This window comes from Carya illinoinensis, chromosome 1, assembly GCF_018687715.1.
Source record: "Carya illinoinensis cultivar Pawnee chromosome 1, C.illinoinensisPawnee_v1, whole genome shotgun sequence".
NCBI classification, from domain to species: domain Eukaryota; kingdom Viridiplantae; phylum Streptophyta; class Magnoliopsida; order Fagales; family Juglandaceae; genus Carya; species Carya illinoinensis.
Genome location: NC_056752.1, coordinates 54678236 through 54702023, shown reverse-complemented (window position 1 = coordinate 54702023; position 23788 = coordinate 54678236). Strand labels below are relative to the sequence as shown.

Genomic DNA, 23788 nt, shown 5'->3' with positions numbered 1-23788 from the left:
GAATTATGCTTTTTAACAATGATTTTTCTTAAAAGATCTTTAATATAATAGAGGTTTTTATAAAAAAAAAATATTATACTTTTAAAGCCCAAACACAGCAGGAAAAAAAAAAAAAAAAAACCGGGTTTCAATCCGGAACCCGGAACCCAGATTTTACAAAACCCGGGTTCATCTGGGTTCCGGCCCGGATCTGACCTGGGCTAACCCGGTCCGGGTTTCGGCCCGGATTTCAAATCCGGGTTCCGGGTTGGGTATACCCGGATTTTCGGGTCGGAACCCGGATGAACAGCCCTACCCGTGATTTAGATGCCTTGGCCCAGCCTAACAGGAGAGTTCACAATATTTCATTATTATTTATTATTTATTTATTTATTATTATTTATTATTATTTATTATTTTTCAGTATTATTTAATATTCTATTATTATTATTTTTTTATTATTTATAATTCTTCTTAACACTTTTCATTATCTAAGCTATTTTAATTTTTTATTATTTTATATAGAGTAATATTATATACAATTGTAAAACACATAATTATCGTGTATCATTTAAAAAAAAAGTAAAATCAACTATGAAAAATTTAATTTCTTATTATATAGATTCTATATTCATTTACTTTTTTTAAAATGATTATATGATACTTATAGTCTTATACACTCACGACTGTAAATATTACTTATGTTTTAAATATTATGGTACTTTTTTATTACTTGACTGAAATTATCAAAAATTAAAATTTCTAACATGTTTGATAAAACTAAGGCTGTAATTGACTTGAGCAGAGCTGATCTTTGACTTACCGAGCTCGGTTCAACTTAACATATTCAAACTCAAGTTTGAAATTTTTTTTATTCTTTGTTTAAATTTGACTCGATAAGCTAAACTCTTAATTCGAGTTCGAGCTCATCCAATAAACAAATTCAAGTCTAGTCGAGTTATTAATGGGTTAATGTATTTAATCCGAAATTAACTCGTTTTAAATTTTATTACAAAATTGTAATTTTATTATTATTGAGTTGTAATATTGGTATTTCGGATTGATTTCATTTAGAGATGAGATGATTTTAGATGGAATATAAAAATTGAATAAAATATTATTAGAATATTATTTTATAATATTATTTATGTTTTAGAATTTGAAAATATTGGATTGTTTATTATATTTGAGAGTTACTATGCATCCACAACTGTTTAGATGCACACTACACACACTTTTTATTTTTTTTAAATGTCAGACACCTCTCTCTCATCAGCTCTCTCTCATCTATGTCTCTCTCTCATTAGGCTCTCTCACTCATCAGGTCTCTCTCTCCTCAAGTTCTCTCTCATCAAGCTTTCTCTCTCTCTTCAAGATCTCTACACCTCTCTCTCTCATCAGCTCTTTCTCATCAAGCTTTCTCTCTCTTCAAGATCTCTATGCCTCTCTCTCATCAACTCTCTCCTCAAGCTCTCTCTCTCATCAAGCTTGCTCTCTCTCTTTGACCTCTCTCATAAGCTCTCTCATCAAACTTTCTCTCTCAACAAATCCCTCTCTCTCTCTCTCTATCCGACCTCTCTCTCTCTCTCATCAAGCTCTCACTCTCAAACTCTCCTCAACGTCTCTCACTTCCCTCTCTCTCTCTTCGAGTGCTCTCTCTCACATCAAATTGTTGATTTCAATGAAGAGAAAAAAATTCAAATGGTAAAATCAGTTGACACGTAAGGTGTGGAGTGTGTAACTTACTATAGGGGCCGATGCCAATATTTTCTCATTATATTTTGTGTAAAAATTTAAAAAAATTGTAATAATTAGATGAGATGGGATGAGATACTTTCTGAATTTAAACGAGACCTTAATATGCTTATGCTTTTATTGTTAGGATTAGGAGTGTACACTAACCGATGGAACCAACCGTCACTAATGTGATAACTCTCAGTCCCAGTCTAGACTACGTGTAAACCGATCGGTAATAACTCTTGATTTTCATTTTTAAAATTATGAGAATATGATAGTAGTATGGTATATAAAATTTTTCATAAATAATTATGAATAGAAACTTATATATTTAATCATAAATCATTAGGGAAAAAAATTATTTTTCTAATAATTTCTTTGGCTCATCCTAGGTAAACGCATGCCAACGATGGATAAATGCACTCTTGATTCAACCACGGACAATACTTTCTGGATCTAAATCAGAGAAACTATCCAACATTAGGCACTCTTCTAACAAAACGTAAATTAGAAGACCTTCTGAAAGTCTCGATAAAACAGGAACACCAAAGTTTCCACTACTTAACCAATGAGGCATTAGATCCTCTACTATGCTTGAATATGATTCTATAGAAAATCAAGTAATTGACACTAATTATCAATATTGGAGCCAATTGGCTATGGACCAGCTCACGTGCTCAGACCAATCAGACTTTCTAGCCAGCATATGCTTACTTTCTATGTCCTCGTAGATGCATGAGTTAATTGCCAAGGTACAATAATTTTTAAAATAAACCATAAATGGAATAAACAAATTCTTCAAAATCCATCAACTCACATACAAATTGAGTAAAATAAACTACTTACAAAACAAATAAAGTGAGTCGACGAAGATGGGTTCGAAATCGATTAGAAGGAAATGGCTTACATATCAAGTTGAGAGAGAGAGAGAGAGAGAGATCAATTGAACGAGAGAAGAGGAAGGAGAGGAGAGAAATGGAGAGAGGAGAGTTCAATCGATTAGTTGAACAAAATACACTAGCTTCAACTTGAGAAGAGGAAGGAGAGGAGAGAGATGGAGAAAGGAGAGTTCAATCGATTAGTTGAACAAAATACACTAGCTTCAACTTGAATCCACAATAAAACATGTAAATCTCGTACTTGTCCATTTTTTATTCGAGGTTGTAAAATGAAAAATAACCCCATGTCCAATTTGAAGTTTTCTCATTTTTTTTAATGAGATAGCTGAAGGTTGTTGGTTTGTTGCCTTGTTAGTAAGAGACAAGATGAGACGACCCATCCTCGCTATTGTTTTTACCGTGAACGTTCCTTCTTTGTCTTTACCCTTTAGCCCTCTTGGTTCACTCCATTTGTACTATTTCGCACCTTTTTGAAAGTTTGGTTTTAAGATGACGGTATAAGTTACGTACCCAACAAATATACGGAAATCCCATTCTTATACCTTCCGAATGAGGGTTCTTTGAAAATTTGGCATTATTTGGTACAAGTTATTAGGAACTCTATGAAAAAATAAAAATCAAATCAATTAAACATAATATAAAATTTATGTAGTTCGATAATTGGATAATTGGCTTACGTTCACAAAACTACAAAGAGTTTTATTTCATATGAGAAATTAGGGGTGGGCCCCGCCAGCTACTGTCCGCCCTAGCCCTGTTTGACAAGGTGGATTACAACATCTCATATTTTGCCGCTCGGCAGGGACGGCATGCGATCGTTCCCCACCCCTACCATGAATATATATTATATAAATATATCATTATAAATATAATATATATTTAAAAAAAAAAGAACCCCTCGAGTGACTAAAACAGCGTTATTTTGATACTTTTTTTTTTAACTAACTTAATTAGGTTTACTAACCTAAAAGGCTAAACCTCCATTGATCTGAAATCAGATCTCCCATTACCCACCCCCCTCAATTTGAAGGCTAAAGCCCCCTCGCCCAGCTGAGTTCACTATATGTGAGAGTATCGCCGACGTCACAACCCCCTGTTGCCACTACAGTTGACCTCCTCGCCGTCTGTGCTCGTTATCATCGCCGAAAGTAAATCCGATTGAGGATTCTTATCTCTTTTTTTATTTCATGTTTATAAGTTATAACTTTATATTTATAATTCTAATTCGTTTTATTTTTAACTTATTATTATTACATGTTCTATGATCCTGAATTTGATTCTCACAAAACTTAACACAACTCAATAAACTCACTGCCACCCAACATTAATCAAACTTTCCAATATTATGATTTTGTTAATTTACAATTAGTTGTAATGTTAATAATATAGTTTGTAGTATTCATTATTTTTATGTCTTTATAATTTTGTAATTTTTCATTAGTTGTCTTAATTTGGAATTTGTATCATTCTAAATTTGTAATAGTTTAGTATATGCCTTAGTGATTGTTATTACTTAGTACTTAATAGACTAATAGTATTAGATTGAAGTTTGAACTTGGAACTTAGTAATTAGAATTTCTTTTCATAATTTTTTTTTCAAATATATAAATATAGTTTTAATTAAATTTTTAGCACAAAAACAGGTCTGAATGTGTTTCTGGGCCCTAATGAGCCGAGAAAACTGATATGGGCCATTTTGGGCCCAGATAATCAAAAGGGGCCAAAGGCCCAAATAAACACATGCCCCGCGCACTTTGGGGGGGGGGGGGGGGGTGGGGATGTTGGATGTCCACCCCCTTTACCGGAAGGGGTACCCTGCCCCTCCATGGGCAGGGCTAGAGGATGGGGATGAAAATCCTCCCCATGTACGAGGGGTGGGGTGGCCTTGCCCCGGGGGGTGCTTATGAGAAATAGAGACAACGCAATGCTATCAGGATTAATACATAATATAATAAGCCCTAACTAGCAATTGTATAAAGGTTTAACACTGTCAGCCCAAGTCTACACTCTATGACCCAAACCTCATTGAAAATTCATAAAAAATTATAATAAATCTTTATCGAATCAGGTCATCAATTAAACCACCACAAAATAGAATTAAACTCTACACAAAAATCCCAACACAAGACTATGTTGTTTAGTAAAATGTTTGTTCTTCAAAGCAATGTTTTCTGTATTTGATAGGTTGGAAGTTGCTTCTTCTTCTTCTTTTGTTTTTTTTTTTTTTTAAATAAGCATTTCATAGATATAATAAATAGTTACAAGATACAAGACTCAATAGGGTAGTAGTTCCTAACAATCATCCCAAACCAGTATTTACAACACGAGAAAAATATAACGAAGTGGGATTTGGAGTCCATGATTTGGCTCCCACCCATTTTCCACAAGGGCAGCCGCTTAAAGCGGTTTTTGACACAGTCTGATAAACAGATTGTGAACAACAACTTGAAGCAGTTGCAAGTTGCTTTCAATCCAAGAGAGAGTTATTAAGCCGAAAATTAAAAAAGAAAGCAGTGCTAGTCATCATCCTAGATTTGGTCATCCCCCCACTCACGTCTATTAATGCTGTACATTTTAGGTGACTTTACATCCAATTGGGATAACAACTTTTAGGATGAAAAATAACATTTACCTTTATATATTTCATGGCATATGAACAAATGGGCCGATTTATAATTAACATTCCAGTAACAAAAGCTTTAGAGGGTTAGCCAATTTCCAGTATACACATTATTGTTATTTCCAGGATAGATTCAGATTCCAAATGTGCTGCCAGATACTGCATCAATACTCATCTCCATCCAGACAAGCTGAAAGAGGAAAACATTGCCTATAAATTACTAAAAAAATATGCCAGCGAAGCAATTGATCGCATTCTTAGATCAAGGGGGAAAACCGCACAAATTAAAAGCAAAAACAATTGCAGAAAGCTAGATGTCACCACACCGTACAGGAATTCAGTGAAATTCATGTAGAGCAAATTATCTAGCATATAAAAACCACGATTCACAAGCATGTGTGCAGTAAGAGTGAGTGAGATGGCTAATATGTTGACTAGGTTCCTTCCACTGGTAACATTAAATGGTAAAATTTCAGTTCACTGATGGTTAAGCCAACTCAAGACTCAAGTTAGTTTTGTTAAGAGGCAAGGATCCACTCTACCAATTTATTCAAGTTATTTACTCAAAACATAATATCACCAAATTATGATCGAATATGCAGAGAGACTGAAGGATGGATTTAAAAGAATTGCGAAAAATCCAAGCAGAGCTATGCAAACAACAAGTAATTGACAGAACCAGCAGAGAGATTACTATGCACCATGCTCTTCTTTTCAAGCCCTGTAGGCAATTCATTCTTCACACATCTCATCACCTAAACTAATCAGCTCAGAACATTCCTATATGAAATTCATAAACGCCCCCTGCTCCCCCGCCCCAACTTAATCCCTTGTTCTCCCAAACGCCATAAAAAGGCTAACCATAACCTTTATGAAGATTAAAATTTAGCACCATAAAAAGGTGCCCAGGAAAGACTAATCAAATCAAATCCCTCAACAACCCTGAATCATTTTTTAACAAAAGATGATCAACGAATTTAGAATATCAGCACCTAAAAAAGCCCTCAATCCTAACAGAAATTTGCAGGAGAAAGCAAAAGGGATACCGAGATCAATACCTCCGCAACAGAAACAGCAATAGCAACAGGAGAGAACCATCAGTGACTCCCTGCACACTACGAGGAGCCCACCAAGAATCCCTGAATTGGGTTTCGCAGCTTCTTGTCGATCGGAAACAGGTCTAGCAGCTTCTTTTTGATCGGAAACAGGTTCTTCATTATCCAACAGTTGCTGGTTGCTTGAAGGCTTCTGCTTTTCTTCGCTTTCCATTCTATTGAGGTTCCATTCGAGCTTTCTCAAGTATCCAAGCTTGAATGAGTCCCTAATCCTCATCGACGGCCATAGATGCATCTCTCACTCTCTTGAGTCTCTTGTCTTCCTAAATTGTACTAAACAATATTGAAACACTGAAAAGCGAAAATACAGAGACGAGGTCAATGTATTAGGGTTACAACTCTCAAGTGCGAAGACGGATCAGAATGTTTTGAAAGAAGACTTTTTGTTAAAAAAAGACTCTGGAGACGTCCAGCAGCACCGTTATAAAAATGTATTGTGACGACTTACTTTGAAACCGTCGCCAAAGAATCTAACATGACGAGCTTTATTGTCGTTTCGATTTCATGCCGTTCCCATTGCTTGAAACACAACAGCACGTCGTTTTATGTTTGAGATCAAACTCATCTTGTTGTAGCGTTATTCGCCCCCAACGACCAAATTGACTATCATTTTCCACTTCAATTCAACACACTTTGTTTAACAATTTTTTTTTTTTTTTTAATCTTTCCCAATCATACTCAATCACTTTAAATTTAGCATAACAAAATTAAAAACACATTGATGCCTCATGGGAGTAATTGAGTACAAATGCCAGATGATTTTTACTACATATATGCCGATGTATTAGCATACTTATTGTAGAATCCATTATAACTTTTAAAAACTAAAAACGCCAATAATTTTTTGGTATAGTTGATGAGTAAATTAGCTTCAACATTAGCAATGTGTTGGGTGTGTAAAAAATGAGGCATCTACATAGATTTTCTTTAGCTAGCTAGATACCATTTCTCACATAATTTTTAATTACATACATATGTAGTTATGTATCTATTTATAACATTTATGAACCGAGGTTCTCCAACTCCCACATGAGTAAACACAATGACACCTTGTTTTTTTACAATCACAGATGATACCAGTACATGAATTAAGTAAAATGACATGAGATTCAAGTGGAATATTTTATTCATACAGAAGAACAGTACTGTTTAAATTGGGACTGCTTAATTTTCACTTATGTCCAACGTCAGGATCAGGCATGGCTGGCTCTTTGCTTCCAGAGATCAATGATGAATAACAGCCTACAGCATCACACATGATTGATATCGCGTCCCAACAAGCAATAAAAATATTACCCAACGTCAAGAACATGATCTGCTTAAACGTAACCAAAACCCCAAGTTGGGAAAAACGGCAGTTGATTGTTTGAAGTGAAGGTGTAAATTGTAGGTGAGGGTTCAGGAAATAAGAGAGAACGAAGTGCAGAGAAAAGGAAAAAGAGAAAGGTGGTGATGGGTGCCATTAGATCTTTAATTCCTCCCTAGCATCCAAGCTAGCCGCATGCTCTGCTTCATTCCCGTGAATTTTTCTGTTTAAACCAGGCCGGAGGGAGATGGGGGATGAGTAGAGAAAATTAATGATGGGAGTGCGCATGCGCGCTCTACGCACACACGACCACACGGCTACCGGTACCATATATCGCCCTGAGCTCGGCAACAAATATATTTTCCCTTGCCTTCGCTTTCTCATGTCAAAAGGCAAACAAGAATTGATTGCGTTTGTTGGGATTCTTTTTGAAGAGCATGATGAAGCGAACAGGAGACAGGACTGAATGTGGGTCACCTGCATGGCACAGCAGTTTGATGATCAAAACTAAAGCCGGCACCGGGGGACCAAAGCCCACGTGACCAGAAGTTGGCATAGCTTGTCGTGTTAATACAAAGTTAAGTCGCGGTCTGTTTTGGTGGTAATTAAAGTTCTAGCTAGATCTGAACAGCCATAGTTATACCAAACATAAAGTTTGTAGGGTCCAATTTATGCGTAAAAAAAGAAAAACAGCACATGTATGCACTGAGAGGATGCATGGTTTGTAATTATACCATGGCAATGTTTAATGGAGTGTGTTAGGTTTGTGGATCTGAGGTCCCTCCAATCTATAATTTGCCACCATCCCACGCCCATTAACATTGTCTTGGGCATAATCCATTGGTACATAACATATTTTTAGCTACAAAATTTAGGAGTTTGACATCTCCTAGAGTTTTTGATTAAAATAATCTAGAGTACGCCAGAATAGAAAAAAGATAAACACATGAAATAGACTTTACATAATTAAATATCTATAAATATTGTAAGTTCTACTTCACAAGTTTATCTTTATTTCATAAGCCATAAAATTACAATGGCCTAAACTTATTTTACTAGCCTTTTTTTTTTTTTTTCACCTCTCATCACCCAAAACTAACTTTTGTTCTTCCGCCCTATTACTTTCACCACTCAGCCCTTCTCTGCTTTCACACACAATGAGTCTTATTCCTTTCTATGGTAGTTGAATTTTGAAAAACATGATTGTTAATAAAACATGATTACGAAAAAAATGATTGTTTATGGTTACCTTAAGTCATGGGCAAAAAAATATCCAAGTATCTACCCCTCTCAATGATGAAGCACAGGCAGCTTTGCTGGCTATTAAAGAAACTCTGGCGCTCAAAACTCAATTCATCTGCTTAGAAGGCGACTCACAACTCATCCACAAAGCTATCAGTGAGTAGATTGTCGACATCACCACAGCCAGTTCACAGAGTGGAGATCTTTAAATGTCCCCATAAGTGCCAACCATATGGCACTAGAGCTAACTCAAAGAGTAGCTGACTCACTACGCATTATCCAAGATCCTGTTATATATGACTCTCTGTATTGGTCTTACGCTGGATTTGATCCCCATTATTTTTCTTTGTAGTTTGTAATAACTCTTTTTTTTTTTTTTTTTTTCTCTAATCAGTATGTATTAACTCTCTATTGGAACCTTCTTCTTTTCTTTTAGTACTATTTATTGATGGGTTGAACCAAAAAGGGGGTGGAGGTAACATTAAAGACATGTCATTATTAAAAGAACTCTGGTGTAAATTGTAACGCCGTTTCGTTTATATGTCTATAAGAAGAAATAGAGAAAAGAAAAAGAGGACATAAAATAAATATTAAATTATTAATTTTTGTTTTAGTTCAGTGAGAAAATAAAAGATAAATTAAGAAACCCTCTCTCTAAATCACGAAATTGTTTTTTTTTTTTTTTTTTTGCAATTTCAATATTTTATATTTTATTTTTCCTAAATTAGAAAATGACCTCTCAATGTCAACTTCCACCAACTATCATAAAAAAATAAAAAATAAAAGTGTCAAGCTAAGCTCAGCCTGCTTTATTATTTAGAGCCCAAGTTTAACTTAGGCAAAGACAAGGGCCGAAGCCCATTCATTTAACAGCTGGGGGAGTTTTTGGGCTGTAAATAATTTTAAGTTGACATTTTGGTTGGGCTTTAAGTTCGACGGACACTCTTTGGGTTTTAATTGGTTCACTTCTCATCTCATGGGCTTGTTCTCCAGAACACCCTGGGCCTTGGGGGTTTCTACTTTCTACGTGAGAGTCATCCGAGATGAGTTATTGGGATTTCCTGCTGCATATCAGGGTAAGTTACCCAGACATTTTCTTTTCCCAATTAATTATTATTCCGGAATGAAAGAAGTTTCTGGAACTGAATAAAACCATTACTATTATACAAAAGAGCTTTCCCCCTCGTTATTCATACATTATTTACTATATTGTATTTTTAATTTTTTTATATTTTATTCTTATTAAATTAAAATAATTATTCTACTCATTATCTATACACTACATATTTAATTAAAAATAAAAAAAAATTTGTAAATCGTGTATGATGTAACAATTATAAGTAGAAATTTTCTATCTGAAAATGAAAAAAACAAAGACAACTCTTTTAAGATTAATACTCTTTTTTGTTCTATATTATAATCGTCTCAGTTAAACTGGTTACGTGACACATTTTAAGAGATGAATATAAACGATCACTTGAAATGTGGATGAGATGATTTTGATGGAACCGATCGAGATAAGACCAAAACATCCTAGGCAATACTTGTGCTGCTGCTGCAAAGGATACTTAGAAAGAGCCAAAGAAAAACTTAAAAACACAAGCACAACCAGTCATCCATTATTTGTGAATGTTAAAAATACCAAATCCTTCTTCTTCCAATCTCATTTCCGGTAGGTAAAACCATGAAGAAATTATCAAACAGTAGGGTTGCTCTTGAATGACCCAAGAGCTTTTACAGCACCTGCCCTCAGTATGAATTGGTGGTAGAAAGCTGCTAGTGCTGCTCCAATGAAAGGTCCAACCCAAAACATCCACTGCGTACAACAACCCAGAGGAACATTACTAAGATATAATACACGGTGTAAGTCGTTTTGGATATATAAACATATAATACTATTTACTGATGAGAATTAAGAGAATGAACAACAGTAAGATATTGGAAAGTAGACTTAACATGATCATCCCAGGCCTTCTTCTCGTTGTAACTAACAGCGGCTCCAAGGCTCCTAGCGGGGTTTATGCCGGTGCCAGTGATAGGAATGGTGGCCAAGTGAACCACGAACACCGCAAATCCAATCGGGAGTGGCGCCAATATCTTTTTGTAATTCACCGATCAAAAAAAAAAAAAAAAAAGATATTTTAAAAGGTCTATTAGAATTTAGATGAAATAGATTCAACCCCAACCAAAGCCATTTAACTTTTTTTTTTTTTCTTATGTCGGGAAACTTCTTCAAGGCAATAGCCCTTTAGACTCATTCTTACAGAATAAATTCCGATCCCGTATACCGTATTCTCAAAAATTTTTTTATACGAAACTGGTTAAATCCCTAACTTTTCATTAGAGGGTGTGACCCTAAAAGATTATTTATGTTAAACTTTAAACCTTAAAAAAAAACGAGACTCCAAAACTAAGTCCTTTAGCACTTAGGCCAACCCCTTCTTTAATTTCTTAAACTTAAAGGGTGTAAAAACTCCATCAGGATTTTTGTTTAGTACTTATTCGTAGAAATTAAAAAATTACAACAACGGATCGAGCAAGAGTCGATGAAAAACGCGGTGCTTCTAAAATTGAAAAGCAATATATAGCATTTAATTTACAGAGTCTTGAGTGTTAATAGCTAGCTAGGGTGCCTACCGGTACGTAGGAATCTCGAGCTCTCCTCTTGGGATCAGTGGCAGAGAAGACGGTGTAGACGAGGATGAAGGTGCCAACGATCTCGGCGCCCAAACCAGCACCCTTGCTGTAGCCATCGGTGAGCGTGTTAGCCCCACCTCCGTACTTAGAGTAGTGCGCCTCGTTAAAGGCCTTCACCAGCCCCACCCCACTGATGGCTCCAGCGCACTGAGCCACCATGTACAACACCGCCCGCACCACCGACACCTTCCGAGCTAAGAACAGACCGAATGTCACGGCCGGGTTGATGTGACCCCCTGCATATGATATAATGTTAAAGCTGAGATCATTTTTTGTTTTTTATTTTTCCAAGAAACGGAAGATCTTATGGCTGGTTTAGTTGAGTTTTACTGTATTAATTTATATATTAATATTAATTTTTTTATATTTAAAATTTAAATTAATATTATTTTTAGTCAAATTTATTTTTTAACTATATACTTGCAACTAACTTTTTTTTGGTTTAGTTACGCAAATTTATGCAAGTATTACTACTGGAAGAACTGAAAACGAAAACAACAAAAGACACGTTATGCGAAGAGTATTTTTCATATTATTTGAAACTAATTTTAGTACTATCTGTGCAGCATTTTCTGGATAGCGGAAACACTTTCAATACAAGAAAAACATCTCAAGCAGTACCCTAAACTCAACTACGTGCATGTCTCTAATACGTACGAGCAATGAAGCAAACATGGCCTTGCAGGGGGGAAATTGTAACGAAGAAAGAAGTAAACATGAAAAGCCCCCACACCTGAAATCCCAGCAGTGCAGTAAACAAGAACAAATATCATGCCGCCAAAAGCCCAAGCAATCCCGTGAAACCCGACTCCATTACCGGCGTCGGCAAGTCCATTACTCTGGCTCTTGTAGCCTATTACTGTCAGCACCGTAACATATAGAAAGAGCAAAGTAGCTGTAAACTCAGCTATCAAAGCCCTGTAGAAGGACCACTTCCGTAGCTCCATGGCGCCGAAGAACGGTGCCGGAGGTGGATCTTGGTAGTCCTTGGGCGGGAAAGCGCCATGTTCTGCCTCCTCCAAGTCCTTAGCCATTAAAGCTTAAGAGAATACAAGAGAATGATTACGAGCAAGAGAGAAAGAAGAAGCCTGCAGGGGCTTGGACGTTCACGTGGGGTGCTTTGGGTATGGAAGGAATGAGGGAGTGATAGGGTATATAATGGTGGGGAAAGGCAAGGCAATTAAGGAGTTTCAAATTAAGCAAGATGGATTAGGAGTTTTGGAGTTAATTGCTGCATTAAGCCTGCATGCAAATATAATCGAGACCCATAACAGCCAAAACTTTCGATTTCTTCGGCTGTCCCCCACGCCACCCTGATCATTTAACTCAGTTCTCCGCTCCATGCCACCGCTTACATATTGCTTAACTTCAATTTCATTTACACGTTCTATTAGCATGAGCTTTTGATATTTAGTTATTTAGACGGGCACCCAAAAAAAAACAAAAAAACAAAAAACAAAATTTTCTGTTCCATGTAGTGTCAGATTGTACCAATTATTCTCGTAGCATTTGAAGTATACATGAAGATGTGATTCAATCCATATATAGGGCGTTATTTATCTACAACCTATTTCCGCTCTATCCAAAAGATATGCCACAATTTCTCACTGATTATTTGATGGAAAAAAAAAAATGAAAATGTGGGACCAGGCACATCTGCAATGGCTGATTGGCTATTACATTGATTTAATTTTTATAAAAATAATATTATATATAGTCGTAAAATATATAAAATATTATTTAATTATTTTAAAAAAAAGTGACTTATTATTCAAAAATTAAATTAAATTTTATAAAATATAAATTTAAATTACATAGACTCCGCAACTATCAATATTATTTCCGTTTTTATGATAATTTATATCAAACATGATGCGGAACGGAGATCATATGGAGCACATCAAACAAGCACGTGTTGATAAACAGAAGCCGTGGACGGATCTGAGTTTGTCGTCGTTCTGATTTTTTTTTGGAAGCCCAGTAGATTGGAAACTAAAGTAGCCACGTGGTGGATATCGGTGGCTTCTAGATACGGATATTAGGAGGGCCCACTCCACAGTCACAGACACCTTTTATTGGCTGAGAAAAGATAACGAGATGAGGTCACTGTCCACGTCATCTACCCTAGCATTCAAGAACCTGTTTGAGTGGTCATGCTAAGGGTACTTCAAAAAAAAATATATATAGTTATAAATATAATTATGTGTTAATTTATATATTAATATAAATTAAAATTTATTTTTTAATTAATTATATTATATTAATATATAAATTAATATACGATTATATTTATATATAACAAAACTTCTTAAAATATAATCGAGAGTTTAAAAAGGGAGAGAGGAGTGTCATTTAAGAAATATTAATTACGTTGTCAGATATCAATTAAAAAAAGGCACCTTGGTGCTGTATAATTTAAAAAGAGAAATGTTATATATAATCCCATATCACATATTTTATATATTAAAATATTATTATTTTTTATTTTATTTTTTTTTATTAAATTAATTGAATTATTTTATTTATCATCCTCACATTATATATTTATTATAAAAATTTAAAATAAATATGATGTGTGAAGTGTAAGGATGATAACAAAATTTTTCTATTTAAAAAAAAGTAATGGTATACAGAGTTGAGCAATTGGTGTTTAATTATTTTTTATCTAAATTTTATATTTATTTATTTATTTTAATTAATCTTCTGTAATTCATGGGACAAATTGCGGGCTGCCTTATGTCCTTAAGCTCGTCATGTTCACTGTTTATTCAATTTTATACATGTTATATATAATTATAATGTCGCATAATTATTTAGATAAAAAATAAAATTATTATTAAAAAAAAATTATTTTATATATATCTTATATTTATTTATTTTTAAAACGATTATACGTAAAGACTACTTCTATAAGTCTCTGTACGTATGATTTCTAATACCAGTATACCACAAATCTTCGCATCAATTTAAAACAGTAATAAAGATTCTTATCAACCAAGGTGCAGGATCTGAGCTTTCCATTATGAATTCAATGCCACGTGACCTCTTTGATTCTAACAAAGAAAGGACAATTTTTATATCCTCATCAGTATGAGAATGGTTACAAATTTAAAGTGGCTTTTCTTTATTGAGAAATGCTATTCATAATTTCATATTATATATTTTAAAATTATTTTTTATTAATTTAATTTAATTTAATTATTATTAAACTAATTAAATCGTTATACTTATCATTACACACCAAATATTTATTATTGAAAAAATGTATGTGGGGGTAATAACTAAAATTATTCTTCTGCCATAATACTAACAAATTCATAATTAAGTACATATTTGAGATTGTGATAGAAAATATAACTTAATTAATAAATTTTACTATTAAAAAATTATTTATTATTTAGTAACTATATGTTTAAAATACTTTCAAATATGTTACGTTTGTTTAGAAATAAATTAAAAAAATATTTTTTAATGTAGAAATTATGATTATTTAAATTTTTAAAAATTATGATTATATCTTTGAAAGTTTGGAAGTTGTAATTATCTTAACGTTGTATGTATATTTTTGTTCATTAATAGTCTTTTTAAAATTTGAATCACGTTCTGTATTATTTGAAAAAACATGTTTTAAATTATTTGATGTCTTTCTAAAGAAAAGCATTATCAAACATACTTTTTAACTTATTTGAGATTAAAAATAATTTAATATATAATACCCAAACGACTTAATTTTTTTATTAAAAAATTTTTAAAAATATTTAAATATTTTTTAAAACTCTAACGCAACTCCAAACAAGGCCTAAGAAAGCTACGTGTAGAGGCAGTGTATGCGTGCAAAATATGCACTAAAAAGGATTTCAGAGTAGGAGTTGAAGCTGACATTCTCGTGCTGTATCTCAAATTTCCACACATTTTGGCAACGGCTAGCTAAGCTAACAAGAAGCCAGAAGGGATAAGGCAAGGAGATTGAATGATTCCAGGACACACAACTATTTTTTAGATATTTTCACTATTATTAATAAATTACCACATTAACAAATCATATGAGATATTTTAGTAACCATTGCTATCTGACCACAACGCTGAAGCATTGGACAGTTCATGTTTCGTTACAAGTCACCACCAAAGATTTGAAATAGGTTGTGGGCCCAACCCAAGGGTACGAAATAACGAAATGTACAACAATTTGGGCCCACTCATATTGTACCTCAGTTCTTGGACCACCTGCAATTTCGGCATAGCCGTTGTTGGATCCGAGGCCTTCTCTACTATTATTCTATACCTTTATAACCAGAATCTTTGTGGTCCCAAATTTTGGCAACATCTAATGTATTAAGTCATGACAAATCTTAAACCTACAAAGCATGAGTGGAAGCCCATCACTCCACGATTTTCTCTAGAAAGACAAGACTGAATTTATAGCTAAAATGACTTTGGAGTAGAGTTTGTGAACGTGTTGGGCTTGGTCAATTCAAGCCCGTTAGTTTTTTCCGCATAGAACCAAAAAAGTTATTTCTTTCTTTATATATCACCTTTTCAGGGCCTACAGGGCAAAAGCAAAAATTTCGAGCGAGATTTTTTTATTTAAATAATAATAATTTTAAATTTAATTTTTACATGATATTTTTATTTAAAAATAATTCATATCCTTTTGTAAAATAAATTACTGACTAGAATTTTGGACCACCTTTTCAACTAATAACCGACTTAATATTTGTTAAAAAATTATCAGTTTAGAGAAGATTTGATCTAATTTAATTTTACAAGACATGCTTTAGACTCTTAAAAACAATTATAATCATTATTTTCAATAAAGTTCTATAAACAATCTACGTATTTTGAGAAAAAATTTGGCCCTTGCCTCTTCAAAAGATAATACAAAAAACTTTTGATGAAAACTGAAAAATTAGATTTTACTGTTTATAATTTTCACATTATAAATTAAATTAATAATGACAAAAGAGAAGTATATTTTTATAAGGAGAGTACAAAAGATAATTATTACGTGGAGATACTTTTAAAACGATTAATGACATAATATCTTTTTGATACTTTTAATATTTTTTAATTGAGTTAATTTTTTTTAATTAGGTATTTTTTTTCTTTTTAATTAATTTTACTTAGAATTTTTTTTTTTTTTTTGGGCCTTCTTCCACCAGGGGCGTCGCCTAATGGAAGAGCCGGCCATGCACCTTTTCTTCCGTACCGTTGGGTTTTGCAGGTTACGTTCAGTTTCCATACAGCTGACTGGTAATTGCTTCCCGCATAGCTCGAGCTCTCTAATCAAAATGCGTTTACTAGCTGTAACGCAACCTCCGTAGAAGCAGCAGAGCTTTCAGGCAGTGCCACAAGGGCCCAGCTGATTCATCTTTTGTTTTATGATCCTTTAATTTCCAAGATCCACAAAATGGTGGGACACTCCCAGCTATACAAGTTTGAAAATTCATAACTAGGCATTGAATTGGTATGACTAATTGCCGATAAACCCTAAATAAACATGGGAACAAACTATGTGATAAGTAAATGAGGAGCAATGATGGATGTTGTTATCAAAGAAAATGACTTTGAAGATCAAGATTCCCAGAGTTCACTGCCAACAGATACACAGAGTTTGTGACATAACTAGAGCGGCAGAGCCTACAATGGCGCACCCCGTGATAAAGGTTCGATAAACAAGAAAAAGAAAACCATGAAAAATAGAACTTTCGAGCATTGCCAACTGCCAAGTTCTTCAGATTCCGTTAACTATATGTACTACATTGCGACGGAAACAGCAAATCTGAGTCATCTGACGCCAACATATTCACCTGGATACGTTAACTCAATCAGCTTCTATGTTAAACCAAAAAAAAAAAGTCAGTTGGGGATCTTCCATTCATCTCAAGCAGAGAAGGCAACTTCCATAGCTTGCAAGATTGGTCCAATATCAAATCTGAAATTTCTCAAGCTCTTGCCAGGGACTGTTTCAGGTTTGTAAACATCAGCCTCAGCTTTCGTTGATTGGCTCTCCAATATCATCGTGCAGCTACTCCCTGTCCAACTGTTCCTTGCTTTCCACACACAAATTCCTAAACAGAAATAAATATATATATATATATACCAATTACACTGCTATTCGGCAAAAGCACTGAATAAAAACTAGCACACCCCCTTGGATTCCACAAAAGTTCAAATAAACTATCATTTCAGTTATGCAAAACTGCTCACAGGAGAAAAGCAACTCCCTTTAAAACCAAAACTTAATTTAACAAAAAAATCCGTTTATGTTGGTATAGACTGTTTACTTTTAGTGCCTTGGATCAATAATTCATAAAGATAGGGAGACTGAGAAAGATGTGGTACCTATTGAGGTTTTAATGAAAATCTTAATAACATGGCTATAGACCGGCTATTTCCTATAACTGCTGGGCAGTTAAAAGGAAGCGTATTCATTTTAGCGTATTCATAAAATGAGTGTATAGCCAAAATGAGAATGTTAAGTGCACAGTGAGAATATGGGGAAAGACAAGGTAACGGTGATCCACATCGAGGAAAAGATATGGTAGAGTCAAAAGACATGGCCGGTTTCACCCATGAAGACTGATTAAGATATTGGCGAGAGAGATTGATATAATTCCAGTTGAGGGAGTAAAACCTAAAAGAAGGTAAACGTCTAAAATAACCTGGGTAAAAATAGTTGACAAGGTGATTAGGCAGGCAACAAAGAGTAGGGTTACTGCTACACTGGGACTGAGACACAGCGTGGACTCTCACGGGGCAGCATTTTGACATAGGGCAAAGCTGTAAAAAAGACTACATATGATCCACTCTGATCAGTCGATCTCAATTTAGCTTGGGGTACCTTACTAGATCATCTCAAGCACTGAACTTAGGGCAAGTATCATCACGGTGCCAAGTGCAGAGGAAGGTACATGCGAATTTGATACTAGAAAACAGGCTGGAACTTGGATGCAGCTGCTAACTTATCATATTTTCCAACTTTCCTTATCGTTTCCCAATAGATATTCTGGATAACTCTAATGGCATACCCCATATATAATCATTTACAGTTGGAATTTGCAGCAAAATAATGACAAAATTAAGAAACATCTACAGTTCTCACTTAATCGATGATAAATCTTCCAGAAAGGGCAATGAAATATTCTTCATTATAAAGATTAAATCTACTTATTACCATGTGAGTTTAAAAGGAATCAATTGGAATAACATTTTCTGACTAATAAATATTATTATCATCTGAGTTTCTTCTTACTGTTCTTCTTCTTTCCCTTCTCTGGGATCCATTCATTAGATTTATATTAACCTGACATTTATACTTATAAAAAAAAAAAAATATTAACCTGACATTTATAGGTTATGTGATTTTTTAAGACAAAAGAGTGGAAAACCTTTGAGTGGCATATCAAGTTTTGGAGTCAAGGGGGGCTGATGTGCTGAAACCCATAATTTCAAAGATCTGCAAGATAAACACAAGCAGAAGATGTTAAAAACCCGAGGAGATAACAACATTATTGACCAACAGTACTCACATCAAGAAAGGAGCCACCATGTAAAGCTTGAGGCCACTGATCCCACGAGATATCACATCATCATTTGCAGGCTGAAGTTCATCAAGCCGTTGCCATGCAATTTCCTGCAAGCAGATAACAAGAAAATGCAAATTTCCCCACCATTGCAATGCAACATTCTGTCTATTGAGAAACAAAATATTAAGCTTGATAAATGTGCTACTTGGATATTTGAGAATAACTACATTTTTAAGAATAAACACCCACGCTGATCTCTTTTTTGGTAAGTGGAGCAAAGGCAGTATCGTCCTTCACACCTGCAATTATGTAGAGACGCACCCTCTGTTGTCCAAATATCAGTTCAATGTATTCATCTTTGTTAAGAAGCTTAGAAGCATCAAAACCTGTTTCCTCCAGGACCTGCGTTCAAACAAAATTTGCAAGCAATGCTAACCTTTTTTCAGCCTTCAACTAAGTAAAAAACTGCCCAGGCTTCTTTTATTGAAGTAAATACCATGGTCTGATTCGAGGTAAGAAATTATTCAAATTGAAAACTTCATTACAACTTGGTTTCACATGTACAATTATTTTCAAACAGAGATTCAGTTTGAACACAAACAGAAAATAATCAGGAACAGAAAACCGCCAGGAAACACCTCGAGAAAGAAGCTTACTTCTCTGATGGCACATGCATGGTCTTCCTCGTCTTTGTTCTTTTTGCCGCGTGGAAAACTCCAGCTTGACCCTTTCCAACCTTTCACTAGTAGACACTGTCAATAGCTTGAACAACAGTAAAAACCAGATTTGATATAAATCTCACTCAAATCATTCACCTGATAAAATAAGGTGTATAATAGGTAAAATCTCACATCCTGAATCACACAGAAAATCCTTTGAAAATGTTATCAAAGGAAAAAACACTCTGCACAGAGGTTAATGAGGAATGATATGCAGATACAACATTTCTAGTCAATACAATGGCTGGAGATCAGAACCATAGGGGCCCTAGGACACCAATAGATGAAAGTCAGGCAGGACAGCTTAAGAGAATGGTCACAACAAGAAATTATCATATTTCGACTTGCAGCCTATGTGAATGATCTCTTACATATGTCTTAATGTACACATGCCTAAGCTTTCCACTTCCTTCAAATATCTCTACGCACTTTTAAATCCTTATTTAGTGTTTTTTTATAAGTAACCTCTATGTTTCTTCAAACAGCATTTAATGCTTCCAATTTTCTGCAAACACTTCATTAGAATCTTTTATATTATGAATGATTACATTTTATGTTTCTACCCATTTCTTCTTGGTCTAATTACCTGGAACTCAATCACTCATGATGATGAAGACACAAGGGCAAAACACAATAATTTAATTTGTTGTGAGATAATTCCAATTGTCGACTAATACTGCTTGATGCTAGACATGTGTCAGTAACAAAATCGCATCATCACTTGCCCTGACTTCGTAAAAGAAAATAAAATCAGACTGAAAGCGACACCATATGTATATATTTTCATATGCATAACAACTTTTTCAATAAAAGGCACAAAGACTAGTATTATCATAGCTTTCATCCTATGAAAGTTTACCCGTTCATAAGTCTCATCCAAAATGATTGCCCCAGTTACAGGAACTCGGACCTTGTAGGAAGTGAAGTCCTTAAATATGTCGTCCAGATGGGCAACATAAGGTTTCAAGACATCACAACTGTTGAATACTAGGATGTATTAAGGAAATCAAAGCTACATTCACAAAAAAGGAGATCAGATGCATGTATAACAGAGATTACGAAGGAGGAACAAGAGCATACATACATTAGCCACTAGGTCATTAAAGGAGCAAAGACCACACCAGCTAACATACAATTTCATGATAACCAGAGGATATGATAATGCTTCAAGAACAACCATCAAGCTTTCCAGATTATGTTATGCTAGAATAATACTGAATTTTTTTTTTTATCTTCCTGAAGATATATAGTATTTGATGTAAAATATAAGACAAACATGAATATTTCCTTCAGTGCAACCTTATATCGAATGGCATTATCATACTCCTCGGTACAGATTGCATGGGTGAAGGAGCCTTGTGTCTTATGGCCTGAAGGCACATGTGCAGGTGCATGCCCTGAAGATGAACGGCAATTTGAGAAGTAAAAGTCTAAAGGGTGGCCAAATAGGAGATCATGTAATAGCTTATTCCACCAGAAGATGCAAACAGAAAGTGAATAGAGTTACACTGAATTCACAACCAAGCAACAGCTTATCAGATAATAATAGATACAATTATTTGGGTAGCAGCAGACAGGGGGGGGAAATGCAAGGATACGTAAAGAAGTGAACTCCTTAAGAGTGAATGACTTTAGTGATGGATTTTTCTCCACAGAATTGTCTTCATAGAACCAATGTGCATACTCCACAAGAAATAAAATCCTTTCAAATGACTCGAGGTCTTCTTTTGGCACATTTAAAACAAACCGACTGCAGGGGAAAAAAAAAATAGATTTCAGAACTAGAAAGAAACAGGCGTAAAAACATTTTAAAGCAACCCACGAGAAAGGAGGGGAACCATTTCAAATTTAAGAAAAGAAATACACGATTATAATAATCAAATTTCTATGTAACTGAAACCAGTTTTTCTGCAACCATAACAGGAGTTTTTTTTATACCAACAACACAACTACAAATTCCTCTAACGTTCACATAACAAGAGATCATGTAATTACGTTATAAAAATCGCAGATACGTCACTTCTCTCTGAAGGATTTGGAATTGTTGCAGTAGAAAATTTCACAATCCATTAATGAAATGACAAGGCGAAGCAATGTCGCATCAAAGATGAATATTAGCTAGAGCGCCATTTACTAACTAACAGAATTTGATTAAAAGAAATCGAGCACAAGTTAGTAACAGATTCTTAAACAGCCAAGAAAAACAAAAGAAAGATGCTTAAACAAGCACACTCGACTCCCAATAACCTAACCAGCTAAAGGTCATTATTGTAGCATTGTCATATCGGGAAAAGAGTTCCACCTTCCATCGAATCAAGGCAGTTCATGTGATACTACAGAGAAGCCAACATTGACTCAACAAATAACAGAATCGGAAATAGAGCGAGAGAAGAGTGATGCGGACCTGCAGAGATCGTCGAGGAGTTCCTGGGGAGGAAGGCCGCTCTTCAGGGAAGCACTAGAGGACCGGTGGACGCCGGACATGGCTTTTCGATTTTGAAATGTTCACGAGCGTAACAGTGGGATCGTTCCACAGGACCAGGATTGTTAAAATTTTCGTCGCTCTTTGAACTCCGTTATTGTAGAGAACCGGGGAGTGCGGTTACCGAATCAGAACAAACCTGTCGATGGATTTGGAAAATTAGAAATAATATTTGAAGTCGTAGTTATGCAAGTGACATATAGTTATTTTGAAAAAAATAAATTAATATAAAATTTATATAAAAAAAAATTATCTTTTTAATCGTATACCCTATTCTTTTTTAAAGTTATTACGCGGCATTTGCAATTTTATAACTGTATGTAGTATTACTCTTAGAAAATACTACATCTCCGGCTAGGGCTCTCAGTGTTTTATTTTTTTATTTTTTTTATTTTTCTTAAGGATTAAGAAAATTTTGTTTAATATTATTATAAACTTTTTTATTTTTTTTAAATGTTTAAAAATATTAAAAAATGATATAGAAAAAACTAAAAATAAAATTTTTTCTAAGCCAAACAAGAGCCCCAGCGGTGGCTGTAGACCAATCCAATTGATTTTTCTCTTCCTTCTTTTTTTTTTTTTTTTTTTTTTTTAATAACAAGTAAATAGTAACAGAAATACTAATTCTACCGAAGGATAAAGCTATTTTGTTGCCCGGGCGGTACCGTTCGGGAAAAAATATTTTTTTTTTTTATTTAGTGATTAAGAAATAAATTTTAAGTGTATTGATATATTTTTTTTATTTAATGATTAAGAAAGTGATTAAAAAATTGTAAAAAGAAAATTAAAAAAAAAAATTTTACATTGGGCGCTAAGCCCAGTGGTAAGGGTGGGGGCGACAGAGTAGTCCCACCCTTCTACCTCTGTCGCCCCACCCTTACCACTGAATATGTGTCCCGATTCTTTTATTAGTGATTGATGAAGTGTTTTTAAATAATGTTGTATTTTTTTAAAATGTTTATGGTGATTAAATAAATGCATAAAAAAGAAAAGAAAAAAAAAAGAAATGCACAGTTCGAGACACTTCTTCGAGTGATTTCTTTAGTAACTATAGAAGAACTCAAATAGTAATGGATTTCTGAGAACAAAATACATGTTATACGTTGAATTTCTTCAGTTTCACATATAAGTAGAGTTTTTCTTCTTTCAAAAGTTGATTTGGCCTCGTTTATTTTTACAGATAAGATGAGTTAAGATTAAAGTTAAAAGTTAAATAAAATATTATTAAAATATATTTTTTAAATATTATTTTTATTTTAAAATTTAAAAAAATTGAATTGTTTATTTTATTTTATATAAAAATTTGAAAAAATTATAATAATTATATGAGATTGTATGAGATGAGTTGTGAGTAATTGTAAAAACAAATGAGTTTATTTTAGATAAAAGCTTTTCTAGAAATTTTAGAAATCATTGAAAAAAATTTTTGAGACGAAGTTTCTGCAATATTGTCAAAATGGTGAGTC

At 34.1% G+C, this 23788-nt stretch overlaps 3 protein-coding genes across 6 annotated transcripts; all 3 read right to left on the bottom strand.

Moving 5' to 3' along the window:
- Positions 1-5230: 5230 nt before the first annotated feature.
- On the bottom strand, positions 5231-6770 carry LOC122289357. The gene is made up of 2 exons (XM_043096337.1): positions 6294-6770; positions 5231-5425 (listed from the first exon to the last, which is right to left on the bottom strand). The coding sequence occupies exons 1-2, from the start codon at positions 6583-6585 to the stop codon at positions 5400-5402; spliced, it is 318 nt and encodes a 105-aa protein (XP_042952271.1). The 5' UTR covers positions 6586-6770; the 3' UTR covers positions 5231-5399.
- Positions 6771-10488: 3718 nt separating this feature from the next.
- On the bottom strand, positions 10489-12816 carry LOC122289347 (aquaporin PIP2-1-like). The gene is made up of 4 exons (XM_043096328.1): positions 12329-12816; positions 11536-11831; positions 10855-10995; positions 10489-10714 (listed from the first exon to the last, which is right to left on the bottom strand). The coding sequence occupies exons 1-4, from the start codon at positions 12627-12629 to the stop codon at positions 10595-10597; spliced, it is 858 nt and encodes a 285-aa protein (XP_042952262.1). The 5' UTR covers positions 12630-12816; the 3' UTR covers positions 10489-10594.
- Positions 12817-17138: 4322 nt separating this feature from the next.
- On the bottom strand, positions 17139-22476 carry LOC122289322 (mRNA-decapping enzyme subunit 2-like). 4 transcript variants are annotated; one of them, XM_043096307.1, is made up of 8 exons: positions 22245-22475; positions 21439-21590; positions 20700-20827; positions 19778-19873; positions 19371-19523; positions 19125-19282; positions 18984-19051; positions 17139-17663 (listed from the first exon to the last, which is right to left on the bottom strand). In XM_043096307.1, the coding sequence occupies exons 1-8, from the start codon at positions 22322-22324 to the stop codon at positions 17476-17478; spliced, it is 1023 nt and encodes a 340-aa protein (XP_042952241.1). In that variant the 5' UTR covers positions 22325-22475; the 3' UTR covers positions 17139-17475. The 4 variants fall into 4 exon arrangements, with proteins under 4 accessions (XP_042952241.1, XP_042952247.1, XP_042952255.1 ...); XM_043096313.1 differs by having other exon boundaries at positions 19125-19228; positions 22245-22473; XM_043096318.1 differs by lacking the exon at positions 17139-17663 and adding an exon at positions 17680-18898 and having other exon boundaries at positions 18936-19051; positions 22245-22476.
- Positions 22477-23788: the final 1312 nt, after the last annotated feature.